Here is a 15942-nt window from a genome sequence, read left to right as displayed (position 1 = left end):
TACTTCACATAGGTTTTGGGCGATACTACACATTTTGGTATCAATCCTATACTAAGTAGTTACAGGATCATACATTAGTCATAATTGAAGTTCTCCTGTGTCCAGGGACGTATTTCCTGAGTTTATAAACAATAAAAAATGACAAAATATTTTTTGATAGTAAAAGATATTGACATAATCATTGTAGTATCGACTGTGTACGGCTCTTGTATCGTTACAGTTGATGTCTGTGTAGATCCACCCATGGGCACTCGTTCACATTCAGGAGCGCTAGCTTGCTATTAGCAATTAGCTATTGTATCCTCCTAGTGAAGCATGTTTAGCTATTCCCCGTGCATCCATCGACTCCCACACTTGCCCATGACAAATTTGTGCTTTGTTTTAAAAATGTGATATTTGGATTTACACTATATGAAAAAAATTTGAAAATGAATTTTACCTTAGCAACCTCATTATACTATTGGCTAAGTTTTGTATTCATAAATGTAAGTTTCTCAATACCCGACCTGTTTTTTGTGCCTTTAAAAAAATATTTAGAACTGTACATTAAAACACTCTGTCCTCTAACAACCAAAAAGCTGTGAAAACGATGATGCTGTGCTCCTAATTTGGATTATTTACGGAACTTGTGTGAGCCTATGGCTTTACATTTTGTTACATATATATATATATATATATATATATATATATATATATATATATATATATATATATATATATATATATATATATATATATATATATATATATATATACTTTTTTTTTTTTTTTTTTGCATTCTTCTTTAGTTGCTTTATTGAATTTACAAACCCCCTGCTGCTGTTTTGTACTGTTTTTGTACTGTTTCTGTACTTGTTTTGATTATTTATTTATTTTTTGATTGTATGTAAATGTTGAATGTTATAAAGGTTTTGGAAAAAAAATAAAAAAATAAAAAATAAAGACTCCCACACTTGCCGTCTTGGTGCACAATACAACGTAAACGGTATACTGTATAGTGTTCTGTGGTTACTTTTTGGTTGGCCAAGCGGACGTGACGACAGGCTGTCCTCACTCAGGTCCGCACGGACCTGGAGGGGGCGTGCCTTAAGTCCAGCTGGAAATCGAGAGAAATTCGGGAGAATGGTTGTCCCGGGAGATTTTCGGGAGAGGCACTGAAATTCCGGAGTGTCCTGGAAAATTCGGGAGGGTTGGCAAGTATGTTTAACATAAACCCCAAATATTTCAATATTTGGCTTTGCAAGCATATTTTTCCCTCCGAATTTTTGTTACTCGCGAGTTCGACTTGCCAGGCATGCATCCTATGTGTGTAAGCTAGCGGTCCCGCCTGCCCCCTCCGCAACAAAGATGGTGGATGGCTGACTTGGGGGTTCACTGCGTTCATTTAATTCTGCTATTGAATATACACGCTTAGGTGTTGAAAGCAATGCACAGAGTGAACCGTCTTGCATTCTGATTGAAAGCTCTCGCAAAAGAAAACAAACATACATGGACATGGCAATTCATCCATGTTATCAAGTTCATTTTCATTAATCGTTCAATTAATTGATCGGCCAGGCAGCAGACTTCTTCATTTGCACACGCTCAACTCACCACGATGAGGTTCCACATTCGAGCCGCTTCTGCCACCAGCGTGGAGACGCCGCTGCATCCTGGCATCAGCACGATCTTGATGGGCTCCGTGTAGAGAAGGTCGTACAGCAACTTGGTGGCTTCCCCTGGGTCGCACTAGAAGGGAACATTCGAAAAAACAATCACCATAAGGAGACGAAGTGATTAAAAAACTACTCCAAGCTGCCCCTCGCTAGGTGAGCCCGACCTTTGTGTATACACAAACTCATTTGTAAAAAGCAGGCTTTGCTACACATCTTAAAAAGCAACACTGAGCTCTGTCCCTTTGTTTTTCTTCAACGATTGAGCCAACCTGCTCAGTCCAGCGCTGGGATCGAACCAGCATTTACAAATGCGAGTCAAGTGCAGCAGCGCCAGGCAACAGACGGTAGCTCATTGTCTAGCACGGTTCTTAAGGTGTCCGGAAATGAGGGTTTAACTTGCACTAGCGCATTGGCATGTTGGTGTGATGTTAGCATTTGGCTCACATAGATTGTGCCCTCCTGTCTCACTTCTTAAATTGACGTTGTTGTATGCGATGTATGGCATCTATTACGCACGACAAGTGTTGCAGCAGGGGTCTCCAAACTCGCCAGCTGATTTTGATTAGCTCACCAAAAGGTCAAATAATAATTGCCTAAGCTTTTTTTAATAACTATTTGTGGAGGGGGCGTGGTCGGCGCGTCTCCTGTGGGAAGGGCGTGTGCATGGACCGGCTACGAAGCAGCTGACAGGTGAGTGGATTCCCCAGCTGAAACCTAATCACCTGTCTCATTTATTAGCAGCGTCCGAGGCCATGACGGGGGAGAGAGAGAGCAGACAGACAGAAGGAGCACATGCGAGCCAGAGAGCCTGAGAAATAGAAAGAAAAGCAAAATAAAAGACTTGTTGAACCCTGGACTGCAGGTCCCATCATTCCGACACAGCCACAGAGAACCCACACACGCAGAGACCTTCACAACTAGCGCCCAACTTGCCTGTGGCTGGAGATGACGGCACCGAACCCCCTGACAGCTCTGGGAAGTGCTGGCGGACGTGGCAGCGGCGAGCCAACATCAGCTGGAGGCGGTAAGCCAGCAAGTAGCGCAACAAAGCCAAATTCTGCAGGCGCTAGCGGGCCGGGTGGGAGCGGCACCACCACCAACAACACCAACAGCGTCCATGCAACGCATGGCAGAGGCCGAAGACCCCCAAGCGTTCCTCGACATCTTTGAGGCCATGGCGGAAGCATGCGGGTGGCCTGAAGAGGAATGGGGGGTGCGCCTGCTGCTGCTGCTGGCGGGGGAGGCGCAGCGGGCAGCGCTTAGCCTACCGACGGCCTCCCGGGTGCACTTCCCGGACCTGAGGAGGGCGGTGCTGGTCCGGACCGGCTCCACCGCGGAGGACCACCGACGCCGGTTCCGGGCGCTGCGTCTCGGGCCAGAGGACCGCCCATTTGTACTCGGGCAGCAGCTCCGAGACGCGGCGACCCGATGGCTGCAGCCAAGGGAAAGTGACTACCCAGTGGTAGAGCTCGTTGTGCTCGAGCAATTCCTGGAGGCCATCCCAGCGCGGACATCGGTTTGGGTCAGGTACCACCGCCCACGCGACCTGCAACAGCGGTGACTCTGGCCGAGGACCACCTGGCGGTACACCGGAGGGCGCGGCGGAAGGAGGGGACCCCGAGGACGGCCGAGCGCCCCGGAGCAGACCAGCGCAGACTGGTTCCGCGACACTGCCTGGCGGACTTGCCCTCTGCCCTCTCCCAGGTCCCGACGCGCCCCGTGACAGCGCTGCGCATGCCGCGCAAACAGCGGTTGACGGCTTCACCAACAGACTCTAACCTCTCCTCAGCTCTTCCTGTCTTCCAGGGCCCGGTCGCTGCTGAGATGGGGCTTCCCCCGCAGACGGCACCTCGAGCACCTGGGCAGGTGTGCTGGAGGTGCGGGCAACCCGGTCACGTGCGGCGGGAGTGCCGGCTAATGGAGGTGGGACAGGTGATGCGGGTTGTCGGCCCTCCAGCGCCATCCCTCGATCCGGGAGAGACGTATTGCGTCCCGGTATAGGCACAAGGGAGTACATACCGGGCAATGGTGGATTCGGGCTGTGTGCAGTCCATGATCCACCAAAACCTGGTTCGACCCGGGGCTTTGAGGCAGGCAGCACAGGTGAAAATCAAATGTGTTCATGGGGATGTGCACAAGTACCCTGTGGTGCCAGTGGAAAAATTGTATAATAGGCAAAAGCATAGTGTCAAGGTTGCTGTAAGTGCGCACCTTACACACCCCGTAATTTTGGGTACAAATTGGCCGGGGTTTAACCATTTAGTGACACAATGTATAGGGGTGCGTTCACGGCCCGTAGGAAAGGGGAATATCCGCACGGTTCTCAGCGGCGACGCGGGTTCATCCGACACGGCCGAGGGGGAACCGGTGAGGGCTTCGTGGGAAGACCCACCTGCCTCCCACTGGCACCCTACGGAAGATTTCCCCCTCGAGCAGTCCCAGGATGACACTCTGCGCGCGGCCTGGGACCAGGTGGTTTCCATCGACGGTCAGCTGGTGCGCCCGGGAACAGCGCGGGTATTTCCTCATTTTGCAATCATTAGGGATAGAGTATACCGAGTGAGCCGTGACACTCAGACAGGAGATGAAATCACCCAGTTGTTGGTGCCGAAACGCCGTCGGGAAATGATTTTCCAGGCGGCGCACGTCAAATCCCATTGGTTGGCCACATGGGGTATGATAAGACACTCAATCGGGTAATGTCCGATTCTATTGGCCTTTCATCCGGGCAGACGTGCGCCGCTGGTGTGCTACCTGCCCAGACTGCCAGCTGGTCAATCCGGCGGCCACCCCCAAGGCACCCTTGCGGCCATTACCACTCATGGAGATCCCCTTCGAAAGGATTGGTATGGACCTCATCGGACCATTCCACCCGAGCACACGGGGGTATCGTTTTGCGCTAGTCCTGGTGGATTACGCAACTCGTTATCCCGAAGCAGTGCCGCTGCGCTCCATCTCTGCAAAAAGTGTAGCGCAAGCGCTGTTTCAGGTCTTCTCCCGAGTCGGAATCCCGAAAGAAATTCTGACTGACCAGGGCACGTCCTTTATGTCACTCATGATAAAGGAACTATACGGATTATTGGGAATTAAGGCGATCTGAACCAGCGTATACCACCCGCAAACTGACGGGCTGGTGGAGCGGCTGAATAAGACGCTGAAAACCATGATCCGTAAGTTTACGCACGACGACAAACCAAATTGGGATAAATGGTTGGAGCCCCTACTGTTTGCAATGCTGGAGGTACCCCAGGCCTCCACAAGGTTTTCCCCTTTTGAATTATTATACGGCAGGAAGCCGCGCGGGGTTTTGGACATAATTAAAGAAAGCTGGGAGGAGGGTCCAAGCTCCAGCAAAAATTAAATTCAATACGTCATGGACCTGCGAGCAAAACTCCACACGGTGGGGCACTTGTCACGTGAGTATTTGCTCCGGGCCCAGGAACGTTAGCAGCGCTTGTATAACACGGGGACTCAGCTAAGGAAATTTTCACCGGGAGGAAAAGTGCTTGTGTTACTTCCAACGTCCAGCTCGAAATTACTCGCCAGGTGGCAAGGACTCTTTGTGGTCACACGGCAAGTGAGCGATGTGGATTACGAGGTCCGGCGCTCCTGAAGGCATGGAAGGAGGCGGAGCCTGTTTCCATGGTGACGGTGGTCAAGGAGGAGGAGGAAGTCGGGCCAGAGATCCCGCACTCTGCCCCGCCCTCCCCCTCCTCTGTGATAATCAGCTCACGTTAGCGTAGAAAGCAGATGTTGCCAAAATGCAGCAGCGCTTTTCTGATGTGTTCTCCCCTCAGCCCTGCTGCACGAACCTCATCCAGCATCACATTGAGACCAGCCCGGGTGTTACGGTGCGGTCTCGGCCCCACAGGCTCCCCGAACACAAACGCAAAGTGGTTCGGGAGGAATTAAAATCCATGCTGGAGTTGGGGGTAATAGAAGAATCCCACAGTGCGTGGTGCAGCCCCATCGTTCTGGTAGGGAAGAAGGATGGGTCTGTGCGGTTCTGTGTGGATTACCGCAAGGTAAATGAGGTAAATGAGGTAAAAACGGCCCTCTGCACATGCCTAATTTCGCTATCCCCTTCTGTCTGCAGGCGGACGCGTCGGGCAGGGGGCTGGGAGAGGTGCTGTCCCAGAAGGTAGGGGGTGTCGACCGGCCCGTACTATACACCTCTCCAGAAGGTGGGGGGTGTCGACCGGCCCGTACTATACATCAGCCGGAAGCTCTCGGACCGGGAGGCAAGGTACAGCACGGTGGAAAGGGAGTGACTCGCCATCCGGTGGCCGGTCAGGGCTCCGGTACTACCTGCTGGGGCGCTCCTTCAGCCTCTGCTCGGACCACAAACTCCTCCAGTGGCTCCACCGCATGAAGGATGCCAATGCGCGGATCACCCGTTGGTATCTCGCTTTACAACCCTACAACTTCCAAGTGGTCAACAGACCGGGGGTGCAGATGACAGTGGCCGACATCCTCTCCCCCTCTTCTACGGAGGGGGGGGGAGTGGGCGCGGCCGGACGGCGTCCCGGCCTGAGTCTGGCGGTGGAGGCATGTGGAGGGGGCGTGGTCGACGCGTCTCCTTTGGGAAGGGCGTGTGCATGGACCGGCTACGAAGCAGCTGACAGGTGAGTGGATTCCCCAGCTGAAGCGGGTTATCTAATCACCTGTCTCCTTTATTTGCAGCGTCCGAGGCCATGACGGGGAGAGAGAGAGCAGACAGACGGAAGGAGCACATGCGAGCGAGAGAGCCTGAGAAATAAAAAGAAAAGCAAAATAAAAGACTTGTTGAACCCTGGACTGCAGGTCCAATCATTCCGACACAGCCACAGAGAACCTACACACGCAGAGACCTTCACACTGTTTAATTTAGACATGATGCCTCTGTTTAATGACAAATTACCACAAAATAGCACAAAGACAATGACCGCACTGTTTGAGAAATCTGCTTCCTAAATAAAGTACATTTTAAATCAGGGGTGTCTTTTTACACTAAGGGCCACATAACGAAAAGTCTAAGTATACGCAGGGCCATTTTGATATACTGTATATATATTTTTTTTTTTTTTTTGAAAAAAAAAAAAAAAAAGAAATGCTAAAAACAGACATTACATATATTTATAGACATATTAAAGGCTTTGAGTTATAGTGGCAACGTTAATTCAGTGGTGTCCAAAGTGCGGCCAGGGGGCCATTGCAGACAGCAATTTGCGTTTTGTTGGCCCGCAACATATTGTTGGGAAAAAAATTGAAAAATGTAACAAAAAAGATGTGATGCAATGATTTAAAAAAAAGCTAGCACTAAGTTTTTAATGTCTGTTTGCAGTATTTAAAAAATATACATAACAATATCCCACGCATACTTGGGTTTTTTTCAAATTATGTATAAAATGTATATAAAATTATATAAAATGTTCTCATTACTTCACATATTTTTGCTCTTTTTTTTCTTAATTTTTTTTTTGACGGGCTGATAAAACTGGAGCTGCAGGCCACAAATGGCCCTTGGGCTGCACTTTGTACACCCCTGACTTAAATGTTGCCATTCATATAAATAAAGTACAACAAATTATTGTCCTTTTTTCTCTCAAAGTAGCTCAAATAGCGATACAAAATATATAAAAGATGCAGAAGAAAAAAATAATTTAATAGAAAATGTGAGTTGTGGATACCAACAATTCGTTAAAGTTGTCTAAAACAAGCTTATTCCCTTGGTTTGGGTTGAAATAAGCTATAAAACAGTTTTTTCACCAAGTACCTTGGCTTAAATACAGTAACGTAATAGACCCAAATATTCATTAAAAACAAGGCAGAGGTTAATTTAAAGTATCTTAAATAGTTTTGGCCACTGTAACTCTACGCACAGTTTAGTAACACTGTGTTTGAATATAGGAAAATAAGAAACTGTCCTTTTTTTTCTTTAATTTCAAAGTAGCTCAAATAGTGATGAAAAATATATAAAAGATGCAGAGGAACACAATTATTTAATAGAAAATGTGAGTTGTGGATACCAACATTTTGTTAATGCTCCCTGGCAAAACAAGCGTATTCCCTTTGTTTGGGTTGAAATAAGCTATAAAACAGTACCACCTTAGAAAACACTTGGCTAAAATACAGTAGCGTAGTACACCTAAGTATTCATTAAAAAACAAAGCAGAGGTTTTATTTATAGTATCTTAAATATTTTTGCTAATGTAACATTACACACAGTTTGAATAGTAACACTGTGTTTGAATATAGAAAAAAATAAAAAAAACTTACTTTTTTTTTTTTTTTTTCAAAGTAGCTCAAATAGTGATAAAAATATATATAAAAGATGCAGAAGAACACAGTTATTTCATAGAAAATGTGAGTTGTGGATACCAACATTTTGTTACTGCTCTCTGGCTAAACAAGCTTATTCCCTTTGTCTGGGTTGAAATAAGCTATAAAACAGTAGTACCACTTTAGAAAACACTTGGCTAAAATACATTAGTGTAGCAGACCAAAGTCTTCATTAAAAACAAGTCAGAGGTTTTCTTTAAAGTATCTTAAATATTTTGGCTAATGTAACGTAGTTTGAATAGTAACACTGTGTTTGAATATAGGAAAATAAAAAACTGATTCAAGTGATTATTTGACTAGATGGAGCCTGTGTACCACAGTTTGAGAATCACTGCTATAAACTTCACATAATTGAGTAGTTCTCGGACATTTTTATTTTGTAAAGTACCTCTTGTGTACACTGTGTTACAGTGTACATGTAAAGAGTCGATAAAATACACAATAGCGCTTCTTGAAGAGACACAAACACATAGCTCATTAGCATTAAAGCTACAGACACACAGTAGTGCTTACACAAAACCCTTTAAAAAATGTTAAATGAAAATATAATTCTAATATATACTGTTGGATTTCTGACACATATTCAAAATGATTGAAGACTATTATAATAAAGGACTTTTTAAACAATGCCTGTGCTGTTCATGTTGGTAGCAGTTTGACCCTCTCACAGATCATTTCCCACAGGAAGCAAATGGACCCGCTTGCCACATTGTGTTTGTGAGTTTCCAGCTTCTGCTGAATTGTCACACAAGCGAAGACTGAAGCGACGGCAAGCGCAAGAAGAAACTAACTGAGATCAACTCGCTGGACGTTCTGTCTGACAGATGAACGGCCAGCCGCCACGGCGCGCCGCCGCCCTCGCCGTCACGCATAAACCGTCCTGACACGTGTGATGATTCGGGCCCGCCGTGGAGCGTCTGGTCCAAACAAACACAATAGAAACTCTCCTGACGGGTGTCACGGACAATCGCGGCAAAGCCTGTGACGGCCGAGACCAACACGACTTCTAATTTGGACTGTTTGTCTTTGAGGCGCCATCGTCTTGTTGGGGTAATCACACTGCAAATAGCCCCGGGATTAGCGCCTGTAAACTATAAAAGTGCGGCGTGTTGCAGGTGATCTTTTCAGATCGATATTTGATCACAAGTGCAAAAGTGGTGCAGATTTAAAGGAGTGTGTGCTTTCGGCTATCACCATGGAGACACTCATTTACTGCACATCCATGGCATCATATGGTCCAACTTGTGGTGAATGTGGAAATACTGTCAAAGCGCTTTGGGCTCCTTAAAAAAAAGGGGTAGAAAAGCGCTATACAAGTACAACCATTTACCATTTCAATTTGTCGTAATGTGAAACATGCGCCACACAACTATAATCTGTACCACTTTAATGGAGACAGCAGAAACTACTTTTAACACGCCAAAAGGTGCACTCTGGGAGACGGCGGTATTACTGTTGGTCAAAAACCCCGGCCATATCTGTAGTTGTGTGCTGGAATGAACAAGACGTGAAAAAAATGCATGCTGCTAGGCGTTTCATACATACGAAAAAAGTAACGCCATTGAAAAAACACAAGCAGATACCAAAACGAATCAATTGATTCCTAAAATAAATCTGTACTTTTAAAAAATTTTCACGATCCTTATGTGGGACGGCGTGGCGAAGTTGGTAGAGTGGCCGTGCCAGCAATCGGAAGGTTGCTGGTTACTGGGGTTCAATCCCCACCTTCTACCATCCTAGTCAAGTCCGTTGTGTCCTTGGGCAAGACACTTCACCCTTGCTCCTGATGGCTGCTGGTTAGCGCCTTGCATGGCAACACCCGCCATCAGTGTGTGAATGTGTGTGTGAATGGATGAATGTGGAAATACTGTCAAAGCGCTTTGAGTACCTTGAAGGTAGAAAAGCGCATTTATCATTTATGTAAGACAAGAACACTTTTTTTAATTTATTTTTTTAACGAATTATAACTCATTAACAAATGCTAGCAAAATGAGACAATTTCATCTGTTGTGCCCATAAAACCCACTAAAAAAACATCCAAAAAGCGCGTTAATATTTGGTTACAATATTAACCAAATATTAGCGATATTGTTATCATAAGCGCTAGCGTTAAGGATCTATTTTAGTGGCGCATTGATCACAGAAAGCTAACTAGCTTCTGCTGCTGTTTTGACATAGTGAGCCGGTGAGCTGCTGCATCGCCTCTGAACTGGTGAAAGTTAGTTCTAGATTATAATTCATGCCTCGCACCTGGATAGTAGAAGGTTGTGAACATAAACCGAGAAGTTGGTCTACTTAGACCCGCAGATGGTGGGAAAGACACAAAAAGAGGCTCGTTTGCACCCACCTTTCTTTAGCCCCGTTGTCAGGGTTATGATTAATTATTAGTCTAAACGGGACGATACAAACGCCCCATCAGTGAGAGCAGACATTTTAAAGTAAGTGATTGTTTTATTATGTTTGTTGTCTCTCACAAAGTCTGCCGTGAATAGAAGTGTTAAAGCTAAAAAAAGAAATACACTTTATTGAGTTAACATTATTTCTTTATGGGGGAAAAATTTTATGAGCTAGAGAATATAACAACTACACTACCCAGCATGCAACGGGAGTTACGAGCATGCGCGGTAGCCCCGAAAAGTGTTGCATGTTGCCACGCTGTGAAAGTAAACGTCAAGAACTTAGCCAACACGCCTCGTCTGCATTATTTATAATTAGACAGACAAGGAAAGAAAAACAAAAGTTAAAAAAGGGAGATATGTTGTATATATATATGTATGTGCTGCGGTTGTTTTAAGAACGTTGCGACAGCTGCCGTAAAGGAGGTGCGTTGCTATGTTTCCGGTTGGTCGTAAAAGTGTTCGTCATGTGTTTTACCCTGCTAAAATCTCTCAGTAAAGTTATTCGATGGATTATAGCTTTTGTTTTGAACTTTATTACACCTTGGAGCGCTTTTTCCCGTCCATTGTTTTCCTGCTTTCGCTATCTGCGCCTAATGACTGAGCTACGTGACGTCATTTATTGTGATGTCTCACGGAGGATTTCTAGTCGGGACGGGATTCGAATAAAGAATCAACTCTTTTCCTTTACTATAGTGGTCTCGATAACGGGTACCGGTTCTCAAAAAGGGATTCGAGTCCGAGGACTCGGTTCTTTTCTTATCAAACAACCGGGAAAACCGGTTTCGAGTATCATCCCTAATTCTGTGTGTCTACATTAAAACATTCTTGTTCATACTGCATTAATATATGCTCATTTTAAACTTTCATGCAGAGAGGGAAATCACAACTAAGTCAATTTACCAAAACTGTATTTATTAAACAGTTATTAAACAGTGGCAAAAACATTCATGTCATTTCAAAACAGAAAGTGCAAAATTGTCAGAGACATTTTAAAACAAGCTATAAGTGCACTTTTGTGAATGATGTCACCAAGATGACATATCAAAACAACACTGAATTAAAGTGTTCTTTTTGTACAGAACGCCACTACAATAGTTAAAAACAAATAAAGTGCACTTTTGTGCATGATGTCACAGAAGATATTTCAATAACTGTCAAATAAAAATGAGCTGCATAATAGGTTCCTGCGGACGTTATCTCCTTCTGTTGTTGACTTTTATTTTTCATACGGTGTTGATCTGGAAATAGTTGCTTCGGCATTTTGTTGGTGTGGCACCGGAGATGTTGACATGCAGAGTTTCAAGCACTCTTCATTCTCTAGCGGGTGACTTTTCGAATGATGCTACATTAGCAGTGCTGCACATATAGTACCAATGATTGTCACACACACTAGGTGTGGTGAAATGTACTAACAGCGTGTATATAAAACGTTGATGGAAGTGTTTGGATGTTTTTAGAGCGCTTTATAGGCGAAATAGAGCGACTACCATTGGCTCCATTGTTAACTGATTTTTTTCTAGCGTTTATTTACGATTTAGAATGCATTAAAAAAAGAAAAACATATGTGTTCTTGTCTTACATAAGGACCATAAATGATTTTCAAAAGGTGCAGTTCGGCGTTAAGTCATCATGGGGCGGTATAGCTCGGTTGGTAGAGCGGCCGTGCCAGCAACTTGAGGGTTGCAGGTTCAATCCCCGCTTCCGCCATCCTAGTCACTGCAATTGTGTCCTTGGGCAAGACACTTTACCCACCTGCTCTCAGTGCCACTCACACTGGTTTAAATGTAACTTAGATATTGGGTTTCACTATGTAAAGCGCTTTGAGTCACTAGAGAAAAGCGCTATCTAAAATATAATTGATTGAAAATTGATTGATTGATCAAGCAGCTATGAAAGTATAATATGTCATAGCTGATTTTTTTTTCTGACAGTTGAAATATGTTGACACGCGCACATACGGAGGATTATCTCTCCATCGTCGGTCATTGCACCCCAATTGCCTCCTTTTTCACAGCCATTAATGTGTAACTGCCTGTTTGCGCGTGACTTCAAAATGTGCTAAATAAAAAGGCAATAACAGACTTGATAAATCACATTGTGGACGCTAAATAATTGCATTTGAATCTCCCTCTCCCAGCATTGTGTGTCCTAATAATCAGCATATATACTGCATATACATGAAGAGAAAGACTCTAAATCAGGGGTGTCCAAACTTTTTCCCCTGAGGGCCGCACACTGAAAAATCAAAGCATGCGGGGGCCATTTTGATATTTTTCATTTTCAAAACCAATACAATATATAGATTTTTTGGGTTCCAGGGACCCAGAAGGGTCTCGGTCATAAAAACGGTAAGAATAAGTTGTATATTAATTTTAGAAAAAGAAATTCAACCCTTGAATAAATAAATTTTCTGTTTTAATCCCTTTTTGTCAAAACACTGTTTTTGATGGCAAAAACACAAAATATGCAATATTTTTCCCAAAAAGATTTTCAAAGTGAAATATTTGATGTGAAGTAATTGAAGCCTAAAATAGGTCAATAATTCATAAGAACATCAATTTTATTTCATTAATATTTTTTGAGCAAAGACATTTAAAAAAAACAACACTAAAATTAAATGGCCCCCGGGTCGCACATTGGACACCACTGCCTAAAAAATTGATTGCGTTCATTAGTTTGCTCATTTAAAGGAAGCCATCCTCAGCGCATGAGCTTAGTAGATCAGTTTTGGGTGTGCTATCAAATTTGCACGTGTTTGAGTACGCGCTAACTTTTAGTAACCCTTAGTTTCAGCCTTTTGGGGTAGGAAGTTCACACAATAAGTGTTTAAATTGCCATGCAGAGAGATAAGGCCTCTCTTGTTTAGGCCATATTTTACTTGATTTTATCACCGCTTTGACAGCACCTGAGGCATGAAAGGAAATTAAAGTGCAAATGTGGCATTATGCATGTGCCACTACAGCGCATTAGGCTTCATAACGGCAGCTACACCTGCACAATCTAATAAGCGCTGTATCCAACACCTCCACAAAGATAATAACGCTCTCTTTCGACTGGAGAATGACATTAACGACTTATTTATTTTACTTAACTTAATCAACGTCTTTTTCTTGCATTGCTCGTCAATATTTGCCGCCTTAAGAGAATTAGCATCGACTGGGAAGGAAGCTTCACGCGACAGATTGTCAAACAAGAACAGGCAACCTTGTGCAATGCAGGCTTTTTTCACCTCCAATCAATCCCAAGCTGACTTCACAGATCACTTCCTCCCCCTCGGGGGGTTTGGAGGTAGAGGGGGTGCGCGGGCAATCAGACTGTGCAGGATTCATGATGTAAACAAAATAGGTAAACTCCGCAATAAAGTGTGTTTGTGGGTAAGGTGGACAACACATTGATGACATGCACGTCCTGTTTCTTTACAGGCTCATTTACCAATCTTTTTAAAAGGATACTGATCACAATGGGGCACGATATATGAAAAGGGTTGAAATTGGTTGAATCGCAGCATTAATACTAGCTTGTAACCATGTTCACCACTTCTGCTGAACAATGGCGGCACACTGCTTTCGTCTTATCCACTTGTCATTGTCCGCATACGTATTTCACTCGGAAGATCAAGTGTTAACAACGGAAGAGGGTTGTCAAGCTCTGACTCTTTTCTCTGATGTTTTTGTCCCATCCATGCGTAATGTTGATTGACGCCATGTTTGTGTACAACGAGTTCCGTTAATCCATCCATTTTCTACCGCTTATTCCCTTCGGGGTCGCGGGGGGCGCTGGAGCCTATCTCAGCTACAATCGGGCGGAAGGCGGGGTCCACCCTGGACAAGTCGCCACCTCATCGCAGGGCCAACACAGATAGACAGACAACATTCACACACTAGGGACCATTTAGTGTTGCCAATCAACCTATCCCCAGGTGCATGTCTTTGGAGGTGGGAGGGGCCTATCCCCAGGTGCATGTCTTTGGAGGTGGGAGGAAGCCATACTTGGAGGGAACCCACACAGTCACGGGGAGAACATGCAAACTCCACACAGAAAGATCCCGAGGCCGGGATTGAACTCACGACTACTCAGGACCTTCGTATTGTGAGGCAGATGCACTAACACCTCTGCCACGGTGGCAGAGGGGTTAGTGCGTCTGCCTCACAATACGAAGGTCCTGAGTAGTCGTGAGTTCAATCCCGGCCTCGGGATCTTTCTGTGTGGAGTTTGCATGTTCTCCCCGTGACTGCGTGGGTTCCCTCCGGGTACTCCGGCTTCCTCCCACCTCCAAAGACATGCACCTGGGGATAGGTTGATTGGCAACACTAAATTGGCCCTAGTGTGTGAATGTGAGTGTGAATGTTGTCTGACTATCTGTGTTGGCCCTGCGATGAGGTGGCGACTTGTCCAGGGTGTACCCCGCCTTCCGCCCGATTGCAGCTGAGATAGGCTCCAGCGCCCCCCGCGACCCCGAAGGGAATAAGCGGTAGAAAATGGATGGATGGAGTTCCGTTAATGACTAGGGTGGTTGTCCCGATACGAATTTTGGGTACCACAAAAAATGGCATTATTGGCTTTATTTTAACAAAAAATCTTACGGTACATTAAACATATGTTTCTTATTGCAATGTTGTCCTTAAATAAAATAGTGAAGATACAAGACAACTTTCCTTTATTAGTAAGTAAGCAAACAAAAGCTCCTAATTTAGCTGCTGACGTATGCAGTAACATATTGTGTCATTTATCATTCTATTATTTTGTCAAAATTATTAAGGACAAGTGGTAGAAAATGAATTATTTATCTACTTGTTCATTTACTGTTAATATCTGCTTACTTTCTCTTTTAACATGTTCTATCTGCACTTCTGTTAAAATGTAATAATCACTTATTCTTGCTTTACATTAGTTTTGAATGATTGCACAAATTTGGGTACCAATCCGATACCAAATAGTTTCAGGATCATACAGTGCTCATAATTTAAGTCATTGCGTGTCCAGAGACGTATTTCCTGAGTTTATAAACATAATATAAAAAATTTTTAAACGAAAAAAGATTTTGTGATGCTAAAAATATCGATGTAATTATAGTAGTATCGACTTGATATGCTCCTGTACTTGGTATCATTACAGTGGATGTCAGGTGTAGATCCACCCATGGCGTTTGTTTACATTGTGATGCCGGTGAGCTACGGTGTGTAGTGAAGCATGTTTAGCTATTCCTCGTCCTGCAAGGATGATACTTGTAAGAAAGTTACTTTATTTGTCGCCATTGAGGCGAGGATTAGTGATTTAGAAGTAGCTAAAACACTGCAGACTGCGGATGGACTTTAGCTGCTAGCTAGCTAGCCATGTCTCAAATTACCTCTTCCTGAGGGCGTTTCAGTGTTATGGCTTAATTTATCGTTAGTTTTTAAGCCAAAATGCGTCCACTCTCCTTTTTCTGTCTACACACATTGTCTGCTTGTAAGTACTTTGTGATTGTGCTTTGCCGAACATGCTACTTTGTTCGTAAAACCAGCAATGTCACAACGTGACGGCGATGCGCCGTCATGACAATTAAAAAAAGGGGGGGAACAGGTACT

The 15942-nt window shown here is 44.4% G+C and overlaps 1 protein-coding gene across 5 annotated transcripts in view; it reads right to left on the bottom strand.

Annotated features, from left to right (window-relative positions):
• The window catches only part of gabbr1a (gamma-aminobutyric acid (GABA) B receptor, 1a), a 238125-nt gene that overhangs the window by 115541 nt on the left and 106642 nt on the right, over window positions 1–15942 (bottom strand). For all 5 annotated transcript variants that reach the window (XM_062062735.1, XM_062062732.1, XM_062062736.1 and 2 more), the window contains one exon: window positions 1594–1728. In XM_062062735.1, the coding sequence (XP_061918719.1) occupies window positions 1594–1728 (135 nt within the window). The remainder of the gene's footprint in view (window positions 1–1593; window positions 1729–15942) is intronic.

This window comes from Entelurus aequoreus, linkage group LG11 (genome assembly GCF_033978785.1).
Source record: "Entelurus aequoreus isolate RoL-2023_Sb linkage group LG11, RoL_Eaeq_v1.1, whole genome shotgun sequence".
Taxonomy (NCBI): domain Eukaryota; kingdom Metazoa; phylum Chordata; class Actinopteri; order Syngnathiformes; family Syngnathidae; genus Entelurus; species Entelurus aequoreus.
This window is presented reverse-complemented; position numbering and strand designations above follow the sequence as displayed.